This window comes from Dendropsophus ebraccatus, chromosome 3 (assembly GCF_027789765.1).
Source record: "Dendropsophus ebraccatus isolate aDenEbr1 chromosome 3, aDenEbr1.pat, whole genome shotgun sequence".
NCBI lineage: Eukaryota > Metazoa > Chordata > Amphibia > Anura > Hylidae > Dendropsophus > Dendropsophus ebraccatus.
This window is the reverse complement of record NC_091456.1, coordinates 28013684-28035953: the sequence shown is the minus strand read 5'-3', so window position 1 is coordinate 28035953 and position 22270 is coordinate 28013684. Positions and strand designations below refer to the sequence as shown.

Below are 22270 nucleotides of genomic sequence, written 5' to 3'. Positions count from 1 at the left end.
ATCATGTTGGGCAGGATGAAATATTTATAGAATGTTTTCAGATTTTACTACAAATTAAAAAATTTAAATAAAAAAAATAAAATAAAAAAAACTGGAGAACTTCTTAGTTCCTTGAGTAGTTTATGTTAGAAGAGCCCACAGCTGATTAAGGGAGTGGGCCGCACGAACATCGCTAGTGCTGGCTGCGTGATCATCAGGCAGTGTAATAGGCTTAGTACGCCATGAGTGGAATAAATTACAATTATAAAAAAAAACTTGTTACTTTATTAATCACATGTAGTCAGATACAGTGGGCAGATGGGGGAGTGGGGGCAGCAAGCAGACAGGAGTATAACAAAGGCATTTCAGACTTTTTTTTGCTGTTACCATGACTTGGGGCGATAACAGCCCAAAACACGTCGGGTAACCTCCTTACTGTTGCTGCGCCCACTCCCCGCCTGTCTACTCTATGAGACTCCATTGAGGATTTTACACCTGACCTATAAAGCATGAAGTTTTATTCCACTTTTAATGTTAAAGGGGTTGTGCAATGTTCAGAAAACATGGCCACGTTCTTCCAGAAACAACATGACTCTTGTCTCCGGTTCAGGGGTGGTTTGCAAATGAGGGTACCAGATCCGCAGCGGAATTCACGCTGCGAGTTCGCTGTGGATCCTGGTATAGTGAAGGTCTATGGGGTCACATACCCGCAGCATACATGACCTGCTCAGCGCCGCGGCTGTGTGAAGCTCAAGGCTCTCTTCGCTCCTCATCAGCCAATCAGTGCTGCCGTGCACTGATTGGCTGATGAGGACCGACAGGAGGCAGGAGCCTCACACACAGCAGGTAATGTATGCTCCAGGCCGGGGGCAGCCCTGGAGCATACATCACCTGCTGCAGGCTCCTGCTTGCTTTGGAACCTCCCGGCAGTCAGCCAATCAGTGCGGATCCGCAGCGGATTTCGCTGCAAACCCACAGCGTGAAATCCGTTGCGAATCCGGTACGTGTGAAGGCCCCCCTGAGGCTGGGTTCACACTACGTTTTTTTCATCAAAAAACGGATAAAAAAAAAAATCTGATGCATTTGTGTGCATCCGTTTTTTCATTGAATTCAATTATATATAAAAAAAAAAAAAAACACAGATCAAAATGGATCCTATTTTTTTTAGCGGACACAAAAATGGGGTTGACTACACTTTTGTGTACGTTTAAAAAAAAAACTGATCAGTTTTGATTTTTTTTATAATGGAAGTCAATAAAAAAAAACGGATCAAAATGGATGCACACAAATGCATCAGTTTTTTTCAGCTGTTTTTTTGTTTTGTTTTTTGCAAAAAACGGATTGCAGAACCGTAGTGTGAAACCGGGCTAAAGAGGCTCACAAAACTGGAAAACAGCAGGCAGGAGGGTGTGAGAAAATAATAAATAAGTACACTCACCCGTCCCCGTGCCTCTGTTGTGCCACTCCTGGGCCGCGTTGACAACCACGGGCTGACATCTTTGGATGGAATCCGGGTATGCAGCTTTTCCAGCTCGAACGGTACAGCCCAGCTTTCTCTGGAAGAAAGCTGCCATGTTTTTCTAATGCTGAATAACCCCTTTGATCGACTTGAGACTGAACTTGAGGCCCCTTGGGGCCCTTTTAAACCAGCAGACTATAGTCCAACAGGCTCCAATCACTATATACTATACAAGCCAGTCAGAACTGAGGGCTCTCTTACACACAGCACTAGCGGCCTCCGCTGATTCTGGTAACGGCAGGTGGGACCTGGATTTGCTGTATTTAAAGGGGTACTCCAGCTGAGAAAAATCTTTTAATTCAACTAGTGGCAGAAAGTTATATATATTTGTAATGTACTTCCATTTCAAAATCTCCAGTCCTCTAGTACTTATCAGCTGCTGTATGTCCTGCAGAAAGTGATGTATTCCTTTTAGTCTGGAGAGCAGGAGAGGTTCTCTATGGGGATTTGCTACTGCTCTGGACAGTTTCTGTCAGGGACAGAGGTGGCAAACTGCAAAGAATACACCACTTCCTGTAGGACATACAGCAGCTGATAAGTATGGGAAGACTGGAGATTTATAAATAGAAATAAATTACAAGTACCTGTCACACCCAGCAGACTTATACAGGGGTCTATATGGAGCGCCTACAACTCCCATCATGCCTGCACAGCCAAAGCTAACGCTATAGCTCTCTAGGCATGCTGGGAATTGTAGTTCTGTAACAGCTGGTAGGCCTGACATCCCTCTGCCTGGATAAGAGATAACCCCACCCTGTGGCCCCCGCCATACTTACCCCATACCCTCCCATCTATCCCCTTGCACATTACCGGTCCCCTCTTTGTAGGCCCGAGCGTCAGTCTATTCATAGATAAGATAGGACAATGGCGTCAGCATAGCGCCCCCCCATGTACCGCATGTCATACTCCATAGCTCGGTACTGGGGACACCTCAGAGCCGGACGCCCCCTCATAGTCCTCCCTCACTCTCACCTCACAGCTGCCGCATAAACAGGAAGATACAGCCAGAGACTTTTGCCGCCATGCAGTCAAGTACAATCGGCCAATCAGGAGCCGTGACGTCACGGGTGGGCGGCAACTTTTTGTTTTGCCTTTCACCCCTAGAGAGTTTCCTTCATGAATGAACAGTGGGCCGTACCATACGCACAGGGGATAGGGGGGGAGTCATAGTATGACAAGGGGTCGGTGACTGGAGCTTTACTTCCGGGTCTCACCTGAGTGCTCCTCAGCCATGGAGCCGGCCGGCCGTGTAGTGTGGGGGCGCTGTGCTGGTCAGTGGCGGGCGTGCAGCGGTGCGGCTCCCCGTGTGGCCGCGGTCACGTGTCTGCTCAGCCGGTGCCGTGCCCCCCTGCCCGTGTCTGGTGTCCTGGCCCGGCGTGCCTCTGTGTCCCTGTGCAGCAGCGCTGTGTGCCCCCGGAGAGCCCTGTGTGTAGGTGCGGGGAGCCCTCGGTGCTGGAGCTGTCAGGCCGGGCTCAGCGGCTCCGAGCTCTTCTGTCCCTCCTGCCGCTCCATCCAGCCGCCGGGGGAGGACAGAGACTACTACCGGCTGCTGGACTGGTAAGGAAGCCGTGTGCTGCACTGCTCGGACATTTAAAGGGGAACTCCACACATGGGTTGTTTTACTGCTGTCAGAAAGTTATATAGATTTGTAACTATTTAAAAATGTCAGGTCTTCCTGTACTTATCAGCTGCTGGATGTCCTGCAGGAAGTGGTGTATTCTTTCCAGTCTGACACAGTGCTCTCTACTGCCACTTCTGTCCATGTCAGGAACTGTCCAGATCAGGAGAGGTTTTCTATGGGGATTTGCTGCTGCTCTGGACAGTTCCTGACATGGACAGAGGTGGCAGCAGAGAGCACTGTGTCAGACTGGAAAGAATACACCACTTCCTGCAGGACATACAGCAGCTCATAAGTACTGGAAGACTGGAGATAGTTAAATAGAAGTAAAATTACAAATCTATATAACTATCTGACATAAGTTGATGTGAATTACCCCTTTAATGGTGTGTAGTGTAGTGTGACTAGTCCCATCATGCTTATCGCCTGTCCTGGGGATACGAGATGGTATAATGTGATTATCTGGTCGGAATTCTTATGTAAACCTGATGAGTTTGTACAGAGGAGTAATATGATATACAGAGGATATATATGGTTGCCATAAAGGTGTATGATATACAGAGGAGTAATAGGGTTCTCATAGAAGTGTATGATATACAGAGGATATATAGGGTTACCATAGAAGTGTATGATATACAGAGGATATATAGGGTTACCATAGAAGTGTATGATATACAGAGGAGTAATAGGGTTCCCATAAAGGTGTATGATATACAGAGGAGTAATAGGGTTACCATAGAAGTGTATGATATACAGAGGAGTAATAGGGTTCCCATAAAGGTGTATGATATACAGAGGATATATAGGGTTACCATAGAAGTGTATGATATACAGAGGATATATAGGGTTACCATAGAAGTGTATGATATACAGAGGATATATAGGGTTACCATAGAAGTGTATGATATACAGAGGAGTAATAGGGTTCCCATAAAGGTGTATGATATACAGAGGAGTAATAGGGTTCCCATAAAGGTGTATGATATACAGAGGAGTAATAGGGTTAACATAGAAGTGTATGATATACAGAGGAGTAATAGGGTTCCCATAAAGGTGTATGATATACAGAGGAGTAATAGGGTTACCATAGAAGTGTATGATATACAGAGGAGTAATAGGGTTACCATAGAAGTGTATGATATACAGAGGATATATAGGGTTACCATAGAAGTGTATGATATACAGAGGAGTAATGAGGTTACCATAGAAGTGTATATGAGCCCTGTACTGTACAGAGGAGTAATGAGGTTCCCATAGAAGTATATGAGCCCTGTACTGTACGGAGGAGTAATGAGGTTCCCATAGAAGTATATGAGCCCTGTACTGTACGGAGGCCCGGGCATCGCTCCTAGGGGACTACATGATTATAGGCAAGAAGCCCAGCAACCCAGTATAGCTCTGTACTAAGAGATTCATATGGGCTCTATATGCAGCTACAGTATATCTCAGGCCGAGTGCGTATTTGCATATTTGATCAGATGAGTATTTGGCAATTATAAGGGCAGGAGAATGGCCGTCTAATGTATACCACAGCGTATATACAGTATGACAGATCTATTGCTAGTCTGAAAGTAACTGGTCCATTTCTGGACATATACCATCCAGTCTGGTGACCCCTGGGTCTTGCTTGTAGTTGTAGTTTTGTGTTCACATTTACTATGTTACATGATGTGTTCAGGTTTTTGTTCGTTTGCTTGTTGTATTTTTCATTGTAAAGTCCCAGTGAAATCTCTTATATCTTGCAGTGACCGATCATTTAATGTTGATATTCAGGATCTGCAGAGAAAATACAGGAATCTCCAGCGCTTACTGCACCCGGATTACTTCAGTCAGAAGTCTCAGGTACAGGTCTCCAGACTGACGGCTCCGTCATATTATGCCTTTATCAGTCCAGTGTATGAAAAAAGTATTGTACAAGGTCCTGGTATACAGTATATCTGTCTGTGCTTCCAGCATGTACAAGGTGCTTGTGTTCTCCTGTGTGCGCCATAGGCTTTCCCAAGATCATGAAGTGCTCAGGGCTGGAACACTTCCTGACCCTCTCCTATACCCTGACCCTGCTTGATCTAAGCCCAGACTGTTAGTCATGTACCCTCAGCAGGTCACAAGCTCACGAAAACCTCTTTAACACTTTGCACTGGAGAATAGAAGCATTGTTGTGCTGTATGGAAGCACAGACCGATCTATGAAACCTATTGTCTTCTTCATGTTCTAACAGTATTGTCGGTTTGTATCCGTCAGCTGCAATTCAGGTTCTATTGTGAGGGTGCCTTCACTTGTGGAAAATTGCAGCAAAATCCGCAGCAATTTCAGGCATTTTCATTTTGAATAGGATTACATACTCGCATTATAATGATCATCCCACTGTGAGTATGGAAAACGCTGCCCTCTTAACCTGCGGCGGCCCAGTGTATACATTACCAGTCCACCCTAGGACTTGCTTTGGGGGCTCCTGGCATCCTGCCCCACCGCAGCCACTGATTGGCTGAGCAGGATGGCAGGAGCCACTGAAGCAAGTCCTAGCATGGACTGGTAATTTATACACCGGGCTGCCCCAGGTTAAGGGGGGCAGCGTTTTACATACTCGCAGCGGGATGAAAATTCTGCTGTGAGTATGTAATCCTATTCAAAATTACAGTAAGGTATCCGCTGCTGATCAGTCTGATTTAACTGTGCCAGAGACAAATGGGAGTAGCAGGAAAATAATTTCTTTCCCCTGCTCCAGCAGAGTATTAATTATTACTCGAAGGTCGCCCCCACATAGCCTGTACAGCTGTGTGTAGACTGTGTGGCTCTTTATTATGGAGCAGCGACCTTCATTTACGGCTGCTCAGGCTTTGTCAGTACCTAGGGGGCCATGACACATCTCATTATATCTCCCTATGCCTCCTTATGAAATTGGAAATTTACAGAGATCCAGCAAAGGCCTCATGTACAGTACTACAGTTGGACCCCTGTCATATCACTATAATATATTACATCATTAAGTGACTTTGTTTTTGTAAATTTTGTGAATTTTTTTCAAATTATTTTTCTAGCGTGAACGGGATATTTCTGAAAAACAGTCTTCCTTGGTTAACAAAGCTTATAACACCTTGTTGTCACCATTAAGCAGAGGCATATATCTGGTAAGTTTATATTTATGAGTAAATCGACACATACGGGATCAGATTTGAATCTGCAGCAGATTTGATGGCCCATAGTTGCTTTGCATTGAATCTGCAACTTCAAATCCGCGCCATTAAATCTGCTGCAGATCCTCTACGTGTGAATGCACCCTTAAAGGGGTAGTGCGGTGCTAAACAATTATTCACAAAATAAAACATTACAAAGTTATACAACTTTGTAATGTATGTGAATGGCCCCCTTCCCCGTGTTTCCCCCCACCCACGCTAGACCTTGGAAGTGTGGTGCATTATATTTACCACATCTCGTGTCGACCCCCCGTCCGCCATCTTGGGACAATGACGTAGTCTTCGGGAGGCCGGTCGAACCGCTCCATCCGTCCCTCATGCCGGCCGCACTCTGTTGTGTCACCAGCAGCTCAGCCGTGATTGGCTGAGAATAACTGTGCTCTACCAATCGCAGCTGAGCACAGTTATGACGCGGCAGAGGGGGGCCGGCATGAGGGACGGATGGAGCGGTTCGACCGGCCTTCCGAAGACTACGTCATTGTCCTAAGATGGCAGAGAGGGTCGACACGAGATGTGGTGAGTATAATGCACCACCGTGGGTGGGGGGAAACACGGGGAAGGGGGTGATTCACATTCATAACGTACATTACAAAATTGTATGAATAATTATGAGTTGTGTGAATAATTGTTTAGCGCCGCACTACCCCTTTAAGGGTGAGTTCCCGCATATAGGATCTTCAGCAGATTTGATAGCGCTGATGTAAAGCTGCAGATTTGCTTTGAATCTACAGCTTTAAATCTGCGCCATCAAATCTGCTGCAGATCCTGTGTGTGTGAACGCACCCTAAGGGATATTCTGGCAAATAATTTATTTTTATTCTTTTTTTTTTTTTTTTTTTTTTTTTCTCCACAGCTTACAAAATTATATAACTTTATATAGCTTTATTGTTTTCTACATTGAGTGGCAACAGTAAGGAGCAACACAGCCCCCCTGCTGCAACCAGTGGCTATTTTGAGAACTGCAGGGCTACTCAAGCTCTGATCACATAAGTTTTATATAGTCTGCCTGATGAGAAAACCGGGCTGAGGTTTGGGCTCATACACACCCAAACCATCAATATTTGAATCCTGCTGTCCTCCCGTTCCGTGGGGAAGGTGGATATAGGCTGTGTCCCGCCTGTAAAACAGGGATACAGCCTATGACCTAGATAACAAGCGGTCAACAGTGGGAGGGAAAGAGTAGCGTAGAAGGAGAAGGAGGCAAATTCACTTTAAGGGGTAGTGCGGTGTTTCTAAATAACACACATTACAAAGTTATGTCCCCCCCACCCCCGGAAGCGTGGATCAGTATACTCACCAGAATACTGTCAACCCCGCCATCTTCGGGAGGCTGGCCGGACCGCTCCAGCCGTCCCTTATGCCGGCCCCCCTCTGCCGCATCAGCTGCTCAGCCGCGATTGGCTGAGCATAACTGTGTATAACTGTTGTATACCTTTGTAATGTTATTTAGTGAATAATTTTTAAACTCCTCACTACTCCATAGGGTCCGTTCACATCTACCGGATCCGCAGCGGGTTTGACGCTGCGAGTTAGCAGCGAAATCGCTGCGGATCAAGTCCTGTGAATTTGAATGGGCCCCATACACGCAGCGGATCCGCTGTGTGTATGGGACCCGGCCCCTTTAGCCTCTGCGCCACCGGCCGAAAGCCTGCCCGCCCGCAGCCCTGGCCCCCCGTCCACCCGCACTGCCTGCCGCTGCGAGCATACATTACCAGCTCGGTGCCGCGGCTTGATTCAGGCTCCCGGCTCCCTTCGCTCCTCTTCAGCCAATCAGGGCTGCCGTGCACTGATTGGCTGAAGAGGAGTGAAGGGAGCCGAGAGCTTCACACAGCCGCGGCACAGAGCTGGTAAAGTATGCTCGGTGCGGGGGTTAAAGGGGCCGGGTCCCATACACGCAGCAGATCCGCTGAGTGTATGGGACCTATTTAAATTCACAGTACTGGATCCGCAGCAGATTTCGCTGCTAACTCGCAGCGTCAAATCCGCTTCGGATCCTGTAGGTGTGAACGTCCCATTAAAATGTATTAGCAAAAAATTATTAAACTTGATAAGCTTTACCAGTTTAACTATTGGTTAGGATGGGAAATACTCTGTCAAAGGGCTCAATATGTGTGGCTGCAGCTGAGCTGGGATGTACAGTTAGGGCCAGAAATATTTGGACAGTGACACAATTTTGGCGAGTTGGGCTCTGCATGCCACCGCATTGGATATGAAATGAAACCTCTACAACAGAATTCAAGTGCAGATTGTAACGTTTAATTTGAAGGGTTGAACAAAAATATCTGATAGAAAATGTAGGAATTGAACACATTTCTTTACAAACACTTCACATTTTAGGAGCTCAAAAGTAATTGGACAAATAAACATAACCCAAACAAAATATATTTTTTTTCAATAATTTGTTGCGAATCCTTTGAGGGCAATCACTGCCTTAAGTCTGGAACCCATGGACATCACCAAAGGCTGGGTTTCCTCCTTCTTAATGCTTTGCCAGGCCTTTACAGCCGCAGCCTTCAGGTCTTGCTTGTTTATGGGTCTTTCAGTCTTAAGTCTGGATTTGAGCAAGTGAAATGCCGTTGCAGAATGTTCCACTTTTTTGCACTCATGAACTCCTGGGTAGCTTTGGCTGTATGCTTGGGGTCATTGTCCATCTGTACTATGAAGCGCCGTCCAATCAACTTTGCAGCATTTGGCTGGATCTGGGCTGAAAGTATATCCCGGTACACTTCAGAATTCATCCAGCTACTCTTGTCTGCTTTTATGTCATCAATAAACACAAGTGACCCAGTGCCATTGAAAGCCATGCATGCCCATGCCATCACGTTGCCTCCACCATGTTTTACAGAGGATGTGGTGTGCCTTGGATCATGTGCCGTTCCCTTTCTTCTCCAAACTTTTTTCTTCCCATCATTCTGGTACAGGTTGATCTTTGTCTCATCTGTCCATAGAATACTTTTCCAGAACTGAGCTGGCTTCTTGAGGTGTTTTTCGGCAAATGTAACTCTGGCCTGTCTATTTTTGGAATCGATGAATGGTTTGCATCTAGATGTGAACCCTTTGTATTTACTTTCATGGAGTCTTCTCTTTACTGTTGACTTAGAGACAGATACACCTACTTCCCTGAGAGTGTTCTGGACTTCAGTTGATGTTGTGAACGGGTTCTTCTTCACCAAAGAAAGTATGCGGCGATCATCCACCACTGTTGTCTTCCGTGGACGCCCAGGCCTTTTTGAGTGCCCAAGCTCACCAGTCAATTCCTTTTTTCTCAGAATGTACCCGACTGTTGATTTTGCTACTCCAAGCATGTCTGCTATCTCTCTGATGGATTTTTTCTTTTTTTTTAAGCCTCAGGATGTTCTGCTTCACCTCAATTGAGAGTTCCTTTGACCGCATGTTGTCTGCTCACAGCAACAGCTTCCAAATGCAAAACCACACACCTGGAATCAACCCCAGACCTTTTAACTACTTCATTGATTACAGGTTAACAAGGGAGACGCCTTCAGAGTTAATTGCAGCCCTTATGGTGCGTTTACACGAAACGATAATTGGCCCGATCGTACGATTAACGATGTCGGAGTAACGATTTTCTTTTTTCATAACAATCAGCGTTTATACGGTACGATAAATCGTACGGAAAATTCGTTTTGCGATCGCTTAAGCCTATCTCACACATTGATTAAATCGGCGAACGACTGTTCACACGGAACGATCTGCGAATTTTTTACGAACAATGATTTGATACCATGTTGAAAGATCAAAATGAACGGGTTCTCGTTCGTCGTTTGATCGTTCGCTGCGTTTACACGTACGATTATTGTTCGAATTCGATCGTTATCGCGCAAATTCGCACGATAATCGTTACGTGTAAGCGCACCTTTAGAGTCCATTGTCCAATTACTTTTGGACCCTTGAAAAAGAGGAGGCTATGCATTACAGAGCTATGATTCCTAAACCCTTTCTCCGATTTGGATGTGGAAACTCTCATATTGCAGCTGGGAGTGTGCACTTTCAGCCCATATTATATATATAATTCTATTTCTGAACATGTTTTTGTAAACAGCTAAAATAACAAAATTTGTGTCACTGTCCAAATATTTCTGGCCCTAACTGTAACAGATTACATATTACTGGTTTTACTGGTGTTAGCATTATATGTCCAGTGACATGGCGCTTTACGCATTTCCCACTTACGATCAGAGAGAGAAAATATGGAGAACTTTTACTTCTAAGTTATAATTGGTTAATATCATAGGAATATCTTTTTAAATATTAATGGCTTCTCTTTTCCTTTTGTGCTTCTTCCTAGTTAAGTCTTCACGGCATTACAATCACTGAAGGTACAGAAGGCGGCGCGGATACTCCCTTTCTGTTTGAAATCTTGGAAATCAATGAGAAACTTAATGATATGACCACCGAGGGCAAAATTGTAGAAATTGGAACTTTTGTACAAGGTATTTCTTGTTGGCTTTAAAATTGTATTTCTATTAGAATTGATACATAGCATCCGATAAACGTATTTCAGCGCAGTAGTGGTTAGTTTGTAGCTACTACAGTTCCAAGGGAAAGGCAGAGGAATGCAAAATGCACATATCCGTCAGGAAGTGCTTCAGGAAACAATTGCTATTGGGAAAAATACAAAGCCATACTTACCTGCTGCAGCAATGCTCTCCAGCTTCTTCTCCCACTTCCTGGTCTGTGAGCTTAATGCTAGTGGAGGGAGTGGCCTCTTGTGGCCAGAGGTAATGCTGCCTCAAGCCACAAGTATGACTGATAGGGCAGGGAGCCGGTGGCTCCTTGCCCTGCCAATCACAGTGCTGCCTTTTAACTGTATGCACTCCTAATTAGGAGTGCATACAGTTAAAGGGAACCATTCACCCCGTGGCCCCCGGCAGAAACTGACATACAGTGACATAAAGGTCAATATACTTACCACATCGCTCCCGGTCCCGTCCCGAAGCCCGTTGTTGACACGGAGAAATCGACAATTCTTCTTCTCGCGCCCATTATGTTAATGAGCGCCGCCGGGTCCGAAGTCCAGCCTTCTCCCCGCCTCCGACACTTGATTGACGCCAGGTCCTCTTCCTCCTAGTCTTCTTTCTTCTCGCCGGATCCCGCGCAGGCGCCGTGACAGTCGTTTTCGGCGCATGCGCAGTTCACAATTGAAGCCGCTCCGCAGCTTCACTGTTTACTGCGCGTGCGCCGATTTGCTCGAACACCATATCCTGTTTACCGCGCAGGCGCAGAAGAGGTGACGAGACCATCACAGCGGCGCCTGCGCGGGAATTCGGCAGAAGACTGAAGACGTCAATCAAGTTCCAGGAGGCGTGGATGGGCGGCGACGAGAAGAGGACCTCATGAATAAGTTGGACTCGTCCGTCGTTTCCTATGGACGTTGGACTCATCTCAGCTCATTACCATAATGGGCGGGAGAAGAAGAATCGGCGATTTCTCCGTGTCAACAACGGGATCCGGGACGGGACCGGGAGCGATGTGGTAAGTATATTGACCTTTATGTCACTGTATGTCAGTTTCTGCCGGGGGCCACGGGGTGAATGGTTCCCTTTAAAGGATCTGACGCAACACCCAGTGGTACTTGTCCAGGTGCTGGCCTGGGGTGCTTAGCAACACTTCCAGAATTCCGTCCAGTTTCTGCATGTGCATCTGGACAAAAATAGGAAAGATTTTAAAATTTCCTTACCCATTTTCCACAATGGACACTCTACAGGAAATAAACTGAAGGGTGTATGTGCCCAATAGTCCACAGGTTCAGAAATGTATCCAGATTTTGTGGCAGAAAAAACTAACTAAAAAAATATGGTCCAGTTAGTCCTTGTATGAAAGTTGCAGCGGTTTCGTTTTTCCCCTTAATTAACACACATTACAAAGTTATAAAACTTTGTAATGTGTGTTTTTAAGCGGTCTGGAGCCCTGATTGGCTGAGCTTGCTAGAAGCCATGTGATGCGCTGCAGCCAATGAAAAGGCTACCGGTGCACATGCACACCAGCAGCCTTTTCTCTGCCACTCACTTCACCCGGACCCGGAAGCGAGGATGGCGGCCGAAGATGGTGGGGACGCGCCCGCGGGAAATTTGAACGGCAATCATTACCAGTGGGATGGTAAGTATATTTTATGTGCCGTACCCCTTCAAAGTGTCACTGTCGTTTAATTTTTTTTTTTTTTTGCAGAAACCAATAGTACAGGCGATTTTAAGAAACTTTGTAATTGGGTTTATTAGGCAAATATGCCATTATCTGCATTCAAAAAGCCTTTTCCCAGGTCTCCCCCCCCCCCCCCCCCCCCCTTCCTCTCTCTCATTCACTGCTCATTATCAGGAAATCTTGACTCTTTTACATCAGTCGAGCCCTGTCTGTTCTATGCAGGGGGGAGGAGGGAGATAAGTCGGCAGCAGAGAACAAAGGATTACACAGTGGGAGCCGTGTGAAAGCCAGTATTCAGAGGTCAGAGAGGTCAGTGCTGACTGTCAGAGGAGATAGCCGGGGATGTAGCTGTTAAATAACTCTTTGTTGTCCTGTTTTGGTGCCTCATCTCCCTCCACCCCTCCCCTCTCCATAAAAGAACAATGAAGACAGGAGGAGAACTTCAAACTGCTTTTTCATGATAACAAATGCATTTTTCGGCTAATAAACCCTAATACAAAGTTTCTTAAAATCGCCTGTACAATTGATTTCTGCAAAAAAAAAATTTAAACGACAGTGACACTTTGAGTTATTTATATTGTTGTTGAATAGTAGAAATAAATGCACTTGTGAAATAGTCTAGATACATGGTCTGTTACTATTGCTGTGTTACCGTGTGTGTGTGTGTGTGTGTGTGTATGTATGTATATATATATATATATATATAATTAGTTTCACTTCTGCAGCTAACTTCTTAAAAATTGTTTTCACAGATAAGTGTCAGTCATTGACTGAAAATATTAGACAAGCTTTTGAGAAAGGTAAGTTTTATCCTTTATGCTTTAGGATGGGTAACTTTATATTAACCCCTTAAGGACAGAGCCTGAAATGGCCTTAAGGACCGGAGCAAATTTTATGAATTTGACCAGTGTCACTTTATTCATTAATAACTTCGGGATGCTTTTACCTATCCGGCTGATTCTGAGATTGTTTTCTCGTGACATATTGTACTTCACATTTCTTGTAAATTGGAGTCGATACTTATAACGAATCTTTATGAAAAAACCCAAAATAGCGTGAAAAATTGTGAAAAAATGCATTTTTCCAACTTTAAAACTTTTCTGCTTATACAGAAAATGGTTATACCACATAAATTATATATTAAATAGCATTAGCAACATGTCTACTTTATGTTGGCGGCATTTATTAAACTATATTTCATTTTTTTTAGACAATAGGAAGCTTAAAACATTAGCAGCAAATTTCCAAATTTTCAGTAAAATTTCAAAATCAGATATTTTTAGGGAACTGTTCAGGTTTAAAGTGTATTTGAGGGGACTGTGTGTTAGAAAGCCTCACGAAGCACCCCATTTCAGAAACTGCACCCCCTAAACTCTGCAAAAGCACATCCAGAAAGTTTTTTAACCCTTTAGGGGAGTCACAGAAATAAAAGCTAAGTGTGTAAGAAATTTGAAAATTTTAATTTTCTGTGCAGAGATTTTATTGTAATCCAATATTTTTCATAATTATAAACCTATTACCAGAGAAATGCACCCCAATATTGATTGCCCCATTTCTGCAGTTTATAGAAATACCCCATATGTGGCCCTATTGCGCTATTTGACGCAACCACAAGCCTCAGATATAAGGGAGCGCCTAGTGAATTTCAATGGCTCCGTTATTTTTGGTCATTTTTGACTGTACCACTTCAGGTTGGCAGAGGCTCTGGGGTGCCAAAACCTAAAAAACACCCCTAAAGGGACACCATTTAGAAAACTACACCCCTCAAGGAATGTAACAAGGGGTGCGGTGAGCATCTGGACCCCACAGGTGCTTCACAGATTTTCCAAACAATATGGCTTGAAAAAAGACTAAAGTATTTTTTACACTAAAATGTTGTTCTAGCCTTCAATTTTTCATTTTCACAAAGGGATAAAAGGAAAAAAAAAACACAAAACATGTAGCACAGTTTCTCCCGAGTACGGAAATACCCCACATGTGGACATAAAGTGCCAAGCGGGCGCAGGACGAGCCTCCAAAGGGAAGGAGCGCCAATTGGCTTTTGGAAGCTGGATTTCACTGGAATGGATTTCAAGGGCCATGTCGCATTTACAGAGCCCTCGTGCTGCCAAGACACTGGAAACCCCCCACAAGTGACCCCATTCTGGAAACTACACCCCTCAAGGAATCTAACAAGGGGTGCAGTGAGCATATGGACCCCACTGGTGACGGGCACAAATGTGGAAAAATGTGACGTGAAAGTGAAAATTTTCATTTTTTCACTTTCATGGCACAAATGTGCCCGTCATCCAGGGGTCCATATCCTCACTGCACCCCTTGTTAGATTCCTTGAGGGGTGTAGTTTCCAGAATGGGGTCACTTGTGGGGGGTTTACAGTGTTTTGGCAGCACAAGGGCTCTGTAAATGCGACATGGCGTTCATCATCCATTCTAGCCAAATCCAACCTCTAAAATCCAAATGGCGCTCCTTCCCTTCGGAGGCTTGCCCTGCACCCACATGGCGCTTTATGTCCACATGTGGGGTATTTACGGACTCGGGGGAAATTGCTCTACACATTTTGTGTGTTTTTTTCTCTTTTAACCCCTTGTGAAAATGATAAATTCAAGGCTAGACCAACATTATAGTGTAAAAAATTTAATATTTCATTTTCACGCCACATTGTTCCACATTTGTGCCCGTCACCAGTGGGGTCCATATGCTGACTACACCCCTTGTTACATTCCTTGAGGGGTGTAGTTTCCATAATAGGGTCACTTGTGGGGGGTTTAACTGTCTTGGCAACACAGGGGCCTTTTGAATGCAACATGGCCCCTCGAAATCCATTCCATCCAAATCCAGCCTTCAAAAACCAAATGGCGCACCTTCCCTTTGGAGGCTTACCCTGCACCCGCATGGCGCTTTATGTCCACATGTGGGGTATTTCCGTACTCAGGGGAAATTGCTCTACACATTGTGTTTTTTTTTATCTTTTAACCCCTTGTGAAAATGAAAAAATCAAGACAAGATCAATGATTTAGAGTAAAAATTTTAAAAAAATTACACTAAATGTTGGTCTAGCCTTGATTTTTTTCCATTTCCACAAGGGGTTAAAAAAGAAAATGAACACAAAACGTGTAGGGTAGTTTCCCCTGAGTACGAAAATACCCCACATGTGGACATAATTTGCCATATGGGCACAGGGCAAGTCACCAAAAGGACAGAGCGCCATTTAGAGGCTGGAATGGGGGATGGAGGCCATGTCGCAATTACAAAGCTCCTGTGCTGCCAGAACAGTAGAAACCCCCGACAAGTGACCCCATTCTGGAAACTACACCCCATAAGGAATCTAACAAGGGGTGCAGTGAGCATATGGACCCCACTAGTGATGGGCACATGTGTAGGACATGTGCCGTGAAAATAAAAAATACCATTTTTTTCATTTTCACGTCCCAAATGTGGCCGTCACCAGGGGGCCATATACCCGCTGCCCCACTTGTTAGATTCCTTATGGGGTGTAGTTTCCAGAATGGGGTCACTTGTGGGGGGTTTCTACTGTCCTGGCCGCACAGAGGCTTTGTAATTGCATCATGGCCTCCTCTAATGGGAATGGCGGCCATACCTACTTAGCTGGGGAAAAGGGACAATTCTAATTTATTTGGGGGTATTAGGCCAATTATTAGTTTATAAGGTTGGAAAATGACAGGTGTCCATCAAACTCAACCTGTGTTGATCCAGTGGAAGGCAAAAACCCCTCGTGAGGCAGACGACAGTAGCCTCATCATAGGGGAAAAATTCCTTCCCGACTCCATAATGGCGATCAGAATAATCCCTGGATCAACGTGACCCCTGAAATAGGAATAAGGGACAGAATTTAGATAATGTAGAACCCCAATGACGTGTAGTGCGCCTTGGAGCGATCCAGTATGCAGAGGCCGGGGGGATCAGGACAGGTGGCACACTGGTAAATGGTGTCCTTCCTGATCCCCCTGTTACCCCACACTCTGCACTTCTTCTGGGGTCTCCTGTTCTCCAGTGTGGGGGACGTCACCTGAAAAATGTTGTTCTGGTGCGATACGGGGTCCTTCATATCCAGAAGCGCAGTGTCCGCTCCATGGCTGCTAAATATTAGGGCTCTATTACTACTTCTGATATGTTCGGATCGTGCCGCAAGCTACAGTAGCTCGGGCAGCGAGGGACCGGAAGAGGGGGTGCTGGTATAAAAGTTATCCCCGTACGGGTGGTGGTGACCTTTATCCAGCAGTGGGAAGATCAGTTCCCGGACGATCTCCCCACTAACTCCGAGGATGGGGGGGGGGGCATCTGGCGGCTGGATTCGAGTGTCCCTTCCTTCATACACTCTAAGGGTACGTGCACACTGCGGAATCGCGAAGGATAACCCTTTGTGCATTCCGCAGTTGGCACCCGCCGGCGGACTGATGCAGGCGCACGTCTCCGTCCGTGTCGTAGACTCCATTCTATGCACGGGCGGATTCCGCTCTGCGTCCAACGTGTTGATGGAATGACGGATAATGGAATCCGCCCATGCATAGGATAGAGTCTATGACACAGGCGGAGACGCGCCCCTGCATCAGTCCGCCGGCGGGTGCCAGCTGCGGAATGCACGAAGGGTTATCCTTCGCCATTCCGCAGTGTGCACGTACCCTAAATCTGTAAGTGTACCCTGAGGTACTCTCACAGAGTTTGTAGAATTTCACTCCATACCGTCATCTCTTATTGGGACGGTACTGGCGGAAAAGACGTGTCTGGGGGGCAGCGTACGCTACGCTACTCCCAGACACGTCACTGGATGATGAGGAGGATGAGGATGAATGGAGGAAAGAAGGATCCCCCCAATTCATCCTCACTGGCTGTTTCGGTGTCGGAGGCAATAATAATGTATGCGTCCGACACCGAAAACACCCTGGGGGCCATCTTTATATGGGGATTGGTATATGGGGTATGTAGTGGTGTAGTGTCAAACTTTATTCAATGTAGTGTGGTGTAATGTAGTGTTTTTTTACGTGTTTTTTACAGTAAGTATACAAAAAAAACCTACGCCAAAAATGGTGTTGCTGATGAATGCCGCACTTATGTTCGGCACTTATAAGCAGACCGTGGCAGTAGGATATAAAAAAAAAACACCCTACGCCAAAAAGGAGGAGTTGCTGATTAGCAGCGCACTTTCGTGCGATGCTGATCAACACTCAGCGGCGATAGGGTGCGGAAAATAGAAAAAAAAAAAATTGGGAAAAAAATTTTTTTTTTTACTACATTCTGAACATCCCTGTAGTGGCTGATACGTGTATTACACTTATCAGCCGCTAGGGGGCAGCAGAGCGCAAGATCCGAAAATAGACGACGCTGGAGCCGGAAAAATACGAAAATAGACGACGCTGGAGCCGGAAAGAGACGATCGGGACTCACGGAAGAAGCCGAAGTCCCAACAAGAGGAAGTGGACGCCGGGAACCCGGAAGACGCCGATCAGGACCCCGGGACAGGTGAGTAATGTACAAATACCTGCTCCGGACCCCTCAGCTACCTAGCTGAGGGGTCCGGAGCAGGTATTTATTACTTGTGGGGACTTTGATCGCCGTGAACGGCCGGCCGGCTGGCCGGCCGTTCACAGCGATCGGGACGGTGGTACCGTGACCACCATTACTTTTTACAGTAATGGCGGTCGGTGGCGTCCTCGGACAGCACCGACCGCCATTTTTTTCCGGGTCATCGGGCCACCGATGGCCCGGAAAGGTTCCGATCGCCGCTATGGGCTTATCAGCCAATAGCGGCGATCGTCGGCATGGGGGGGGTTAACAACCCTCCATGCCGACAGGGAGAGATGGCCTGCTATGTATTATAGCAGGCTATCTCCCCCGATCGGGACCCGGCCGGCCGCGGCGCCCGTTTAAAGGGATGACGTACCGGCACGTCATGGGTCCTTAAGTGACAGTGATCCATGACGTGCCGGTACGTCATGGGTCCTTAAGAGGTTAAAGGACAACTCCGGCGAAATTTTTTTTTGGCTTATTTAACACACATTACAAAGTTATATAACTTTGTAATGTGGTTAAATACCCGGTCTGGCCCCCTTCCCCCACTTTCCGACCCCCGACCCCCCCACCCCGGAAGTTAAAGAATATATACATTACCTATTACGGTCGTCACGGTCCTCTTCTCTGGTGTCAGGTGATGTCAGAGCTGGGGGCGGTCCGGGTCTTCTTCCTCCTCGGCGTCTTCATTGAGAGTGAATGGGAGAGAAAAGGCTGCTGGTGCACATGCGCACCAGCAGCCTTTTCATTGGCTGGAGCGCATCACATGGCTTCCAGCTTGCTCAGCCCTGATTGGCTAAACTTGCTGGAAGCCATGTGATGCGCTCCAGCCAATGAAAAGACTGCCGGTGCGCAAGCGCACTGGCAGCCTTTTCTCTCTCATGGACCCGGAAGCAAGAGACATCGCTGGACGGCGGAGGCAGGTGACGGTGAGGCGGACGGCGGGCGAATGGAGTGGCGATCGTCACCGGAGGGATGGTGAGTATGGTGTCTGTGTGTGTCTGTGTTTTTTTTTTGGGGGGGGGGGGTCCCGCCGGAGTTGTCCTTTAAATAAAGTATATGTTGCTTAGTATGTATACTTTCAGTTACACTTATTGTCAAAAAGCGAATGTACAGTGGTACCTTGGTTTAAGAGCGTTTTGGTTTAAGAGCTCACAGCTTTTTAAAATTGTGACTTGGTGTAAGAGCATTGCTTTGGTGTAAGAGTTCCCTGTGCTGGGTGGGAGCGCGAGTGGGGGAGGGGCATGGTCTGCATAGCGGGGTCTACAGCCCTGTACTCTGACCCAGAAGTCTCCCTCACCTTCCAAATCATGTCAGATCCACTTCAGGCTGGGGCTTGTATCAGAGGACAGGACTGTGGAGGTAATCTCTCCATAGCTGTAACCCCTCACTCCCCGGACAGAGAGTGCTGCATGTATGTGCCCACATATGTCCTGCTCATTCCTTCATGCTCCCTGCAGTCTCTGTCCGCCCTTGTGTTTCCCATCCTCTCCATTACTGTACAGTAACTTATAATATCACATATTCAGCTGGTTATAAATGTTTGTTTCATTAGTTTTACATGTTATTCAGAATAATAAATCATTATTTTTGGGGTGTGGAACCAATTGTCTGCAGATCAGTGATTTCTTATGGGAAAATTTGCTTTGGTATAAGAGTGGATTTGGATTACAAGCACCGTCCCGGAACGAATTATGTTCGTAATCCAAGGCACCACTGTACTCAGAAATGATGGATTGCTCCAAACTCTGCGTGCAGTTATGTCTCGGGCAGCGCTTCCTCTGCTGCTCTAGTGTGCTTCTTGGTGAGTGATGTCTGACTGGTAGACTTGCCTCTATGATATGATCTTTTTTCTTAGGCTGGGTCCACACTGCGTTTTTACAGTCCGTTTAACGTATTAAAAAAAGGCTGCAAAGAAGAGATGTATTTTTGTGCATCCAATAGGATCCGTTTTTCCTTTGACTTCCATAATAAAAAAATCAAAACTGATGCTTTTTTTTTTCGTATACAAAAACGTGGCTGAACACGTTTGTGTGTTAAAAGTAACCATTTGAAAACTGATATGTTAAACGGACTGCCAAAACATAGTGTGAACCCAGCCTTGGTTCACAGACTCTGATGTCATTAAACTGAGGGAACCAGGATGGTCATTTGCTGAATTGCTCACCAGCTATTAGGAGCAGCGGTTAGGAGCAGCGGTTACATAAGAGCAGCTGCATAGTGTGAACAAGCTCCAGACAGACCACCAGCACTGAGGATAGTTTGTTCTTCTGACAAGTACAAACAGCTCCCGCAGTTCTCTTGTCTGGCCACTACATAGTGAGTAGCGACAGCCACTTCTGTCCCCAATCACTGGGTAGTGTGGGCGCCGATCAGTGACCAATAGCTCATCAGTATGTCTTGCTTGGGAAACCTCTTTAATAGTCATACATTAACGAGAAACTATAAGAAGTATCTATCTAACCTCCCTATAGGACAAGGGGGGCTGAGGAGGAAGGTAAGTTCTTTTACCTCCATCCTCGGCACCACTTCCACAATATTAGGAGTTTAATTCTAATGTTAATAAGTTGTTTTGATGTACTAGGGTGGGACTACTGCCCCCAGTGCACAATCCTCCCCCAACCAGCCTTCCTCTCCTATAGAATACCAGCAAAACAGGCTGGCCAGGGGCGGATTGGTGCCCTGGGGGCAGTATTCCCATTCCAGTACATCAAAACTACTTATTAGCTTAAAGAGGATGTACCACCCGGTACATCCTCTTTAACCTGAACCCACGGATCGATCGGTGCCAGCACGGGGAAGCCGATGCCGTGGTCCGTTTTTCGGACCTGCTGCCCAGTTCCCGTGCACGGCGCCGTTCGATCCAGCGGTACCGGCCGCTGCTGAAGCACTGGAGGTCGGCCGGGCCGCCCCGAGTGGGAGGGAATTCCCTCCCCTGTATGACGCGGCTCCATTCATTGCAAGCGAGCCGCGTCATACAGGGAAGGGAATACCCTCCCACTGGGGGCGGCCCGGCCGACCTCCATTGCTTAGCACCGGGCGGTACCGCTTGATCGAACAGCGCCGTGCACTGGAACCGGGCGGCGGTCCGAAAAACGGACCGCGGCACCGGCTTCCCCGTGCCGGCGCCGATCGATCCGTGGGTTCAGGTTAAAGAGGATGTACCGGGTGGTACATCCTCTTTAAGAATTAAGCTCTTTAAAGAAAAGGCACAATGCTGCCTCATGTGTCCGGACCTGAAATTCCTATAATATGTGTATGCTTATGTTATCTTTGTTCTTTCTTTAGGTGACCTCGATGGTGCTAAACTATTGTTAGTCGAGATGAAGTACTATGTAAACATACTCGATCAGGTGAAGAAAAAAATTATTCCATAATTTGGACTGTATCTATTGTGTATGGTTGAAATACTTTGAGAGATCAATATGGGATGATCACCAAAATTCACCATACAAAATCGCCTTTCAGCTTCCGAGCTCCGTTACACTTATTTTTTTTTTCTCAATAATTAAAGGGGTTATCCAGGATTAGAAAAACAGAGCTACTTTCTTCTGGAAACAGCAACACTTTTGTCCTCAGTTTGTGTGGTTGTGTGGCTCGGTTCCATTGAAGTGAATAGAGCAGAGTAGTAATACCACATACAACCTGAGGCCAGGGGTGGTGTTAGTTTTGGGAAAAAAACAGGGATGTTTCTTTCAATCCCGGACAATCCCTTTAAAAGTTTGAATGAAATGACTACTGTGCACATATTTTGGCTCAACTTGTGAGCCACGTTGTCATGTCTCAAGGCTGAAAGACGCCCATCTGATTCATTGCTGTGAAAAAACAAGTGCTGATAAAATGTTAGTTCCCAGGTCTGGTTCATTTTTAATATACTGATGTAGTTTTATCTGCTATATAACTGGTTGGACTTTTAATGTGTTTGGATTTGACTATTTTATGCAGTGCAATAATATTATTAAACTATATTTTGAAAATGTTGGTTCATTCCTGTCCCAGTTTATTTACATCCTTTAAATTTTTTTTTTTTTTTTTTTTTTAATAGTGTTTGTGTTTTGGTAATACCAGTTTTCTTTACAGAGACACAGGTCAGAGTAAGGGTCCTATTACACGGCACAATAATAAACAGTAAATGAGCGCTGATCTAGCAGAGCGCTTGTTTACTGAGCTATTACACAGGCTGATTATCGGGCACCAAGGGCTGCACGTACACCATCAAGGATGTCCGTGCAGCCCTTGCATTTAGTGTAAAATAATAAATATTAACTCACCTTA

The 22270-nt window shown here is 45.9% G+C and overlaps 2 protein-coding genes across 9 annotated transcripts in view; one reads left to right on the top strand and one right to left on the bottom strand.

Moving 5' to 3' along the window:
• Positions 1-22270, bottom strand: part of CHEK2 (checkpoint kinase 2) — a 77195-nt gene that overhangs the window by 25826 nt on the left and 29099 nt on the right. For 2 of the 8 annotated variants that reach the window (XM_069961284.1, XM_069961288.1), the window contains exon 1: positions 2713-3044. The exons of 1 other annotated variant lie outside the window; for it this stretch is intronic. In XM_069961284.1, the coding sequence (XP_069817385.1) occupies positions 2713-2731 (19 nt within the window). In that variant the 5' untranslated portion in view covers positions 2732-3044. 5 more of the 8 variants (XM_069961287.1, XM_069961286.1, XM_069961289.1 and 2 more) reach the window with 5 other exon arrangements.
• On the top strand, positions 2628-21938 carry HSCB (HscB mitochondrial iron-sulfur cluster cochaperone). Its single transcript, XM_069961293.1, has 6 exons — positions 2628-3055; positions 4862-4958; positions 6155-6244; positions 10617-10761; positions 13222-13269; positions 21284-21938. The coding sequence occupies exons 1-6, from the start codon at positions 2730-2732 to the stop codon at positions 21370-21372; spliced, it is 795 nt and encodes a 264-aa protein (XP_069817394.1). The 5' UTR covers positions 2628-2729; the 3' UTR covers positions 21373-21938.

Excerpts from the sequence above, each read along its gene's own strand:
- HSCB (XM_069961293.1), top strand. The coding sequence starts at position 2,730 with ATGGAGCCGGCCGGCCGTGTAGTGTGGGGGCGCTGTGCTGGTCAGTGG. Across the intron at positions 3,056-4,861 it reads TACTACCGGCTGCTGGACTG|TGACCGATCATTTAATGTTG; the intron begins GTAAGGAAGCCG and ends TATATCTTGCAG. Across the intron at positions 6,245-10,616 it reads TAAGCAGAGGCATATATCTG|TTAAGTCTTCACGGCATTAC; the intron begins GTAAGTTTATAT and ends GCTTCTTCCTAG.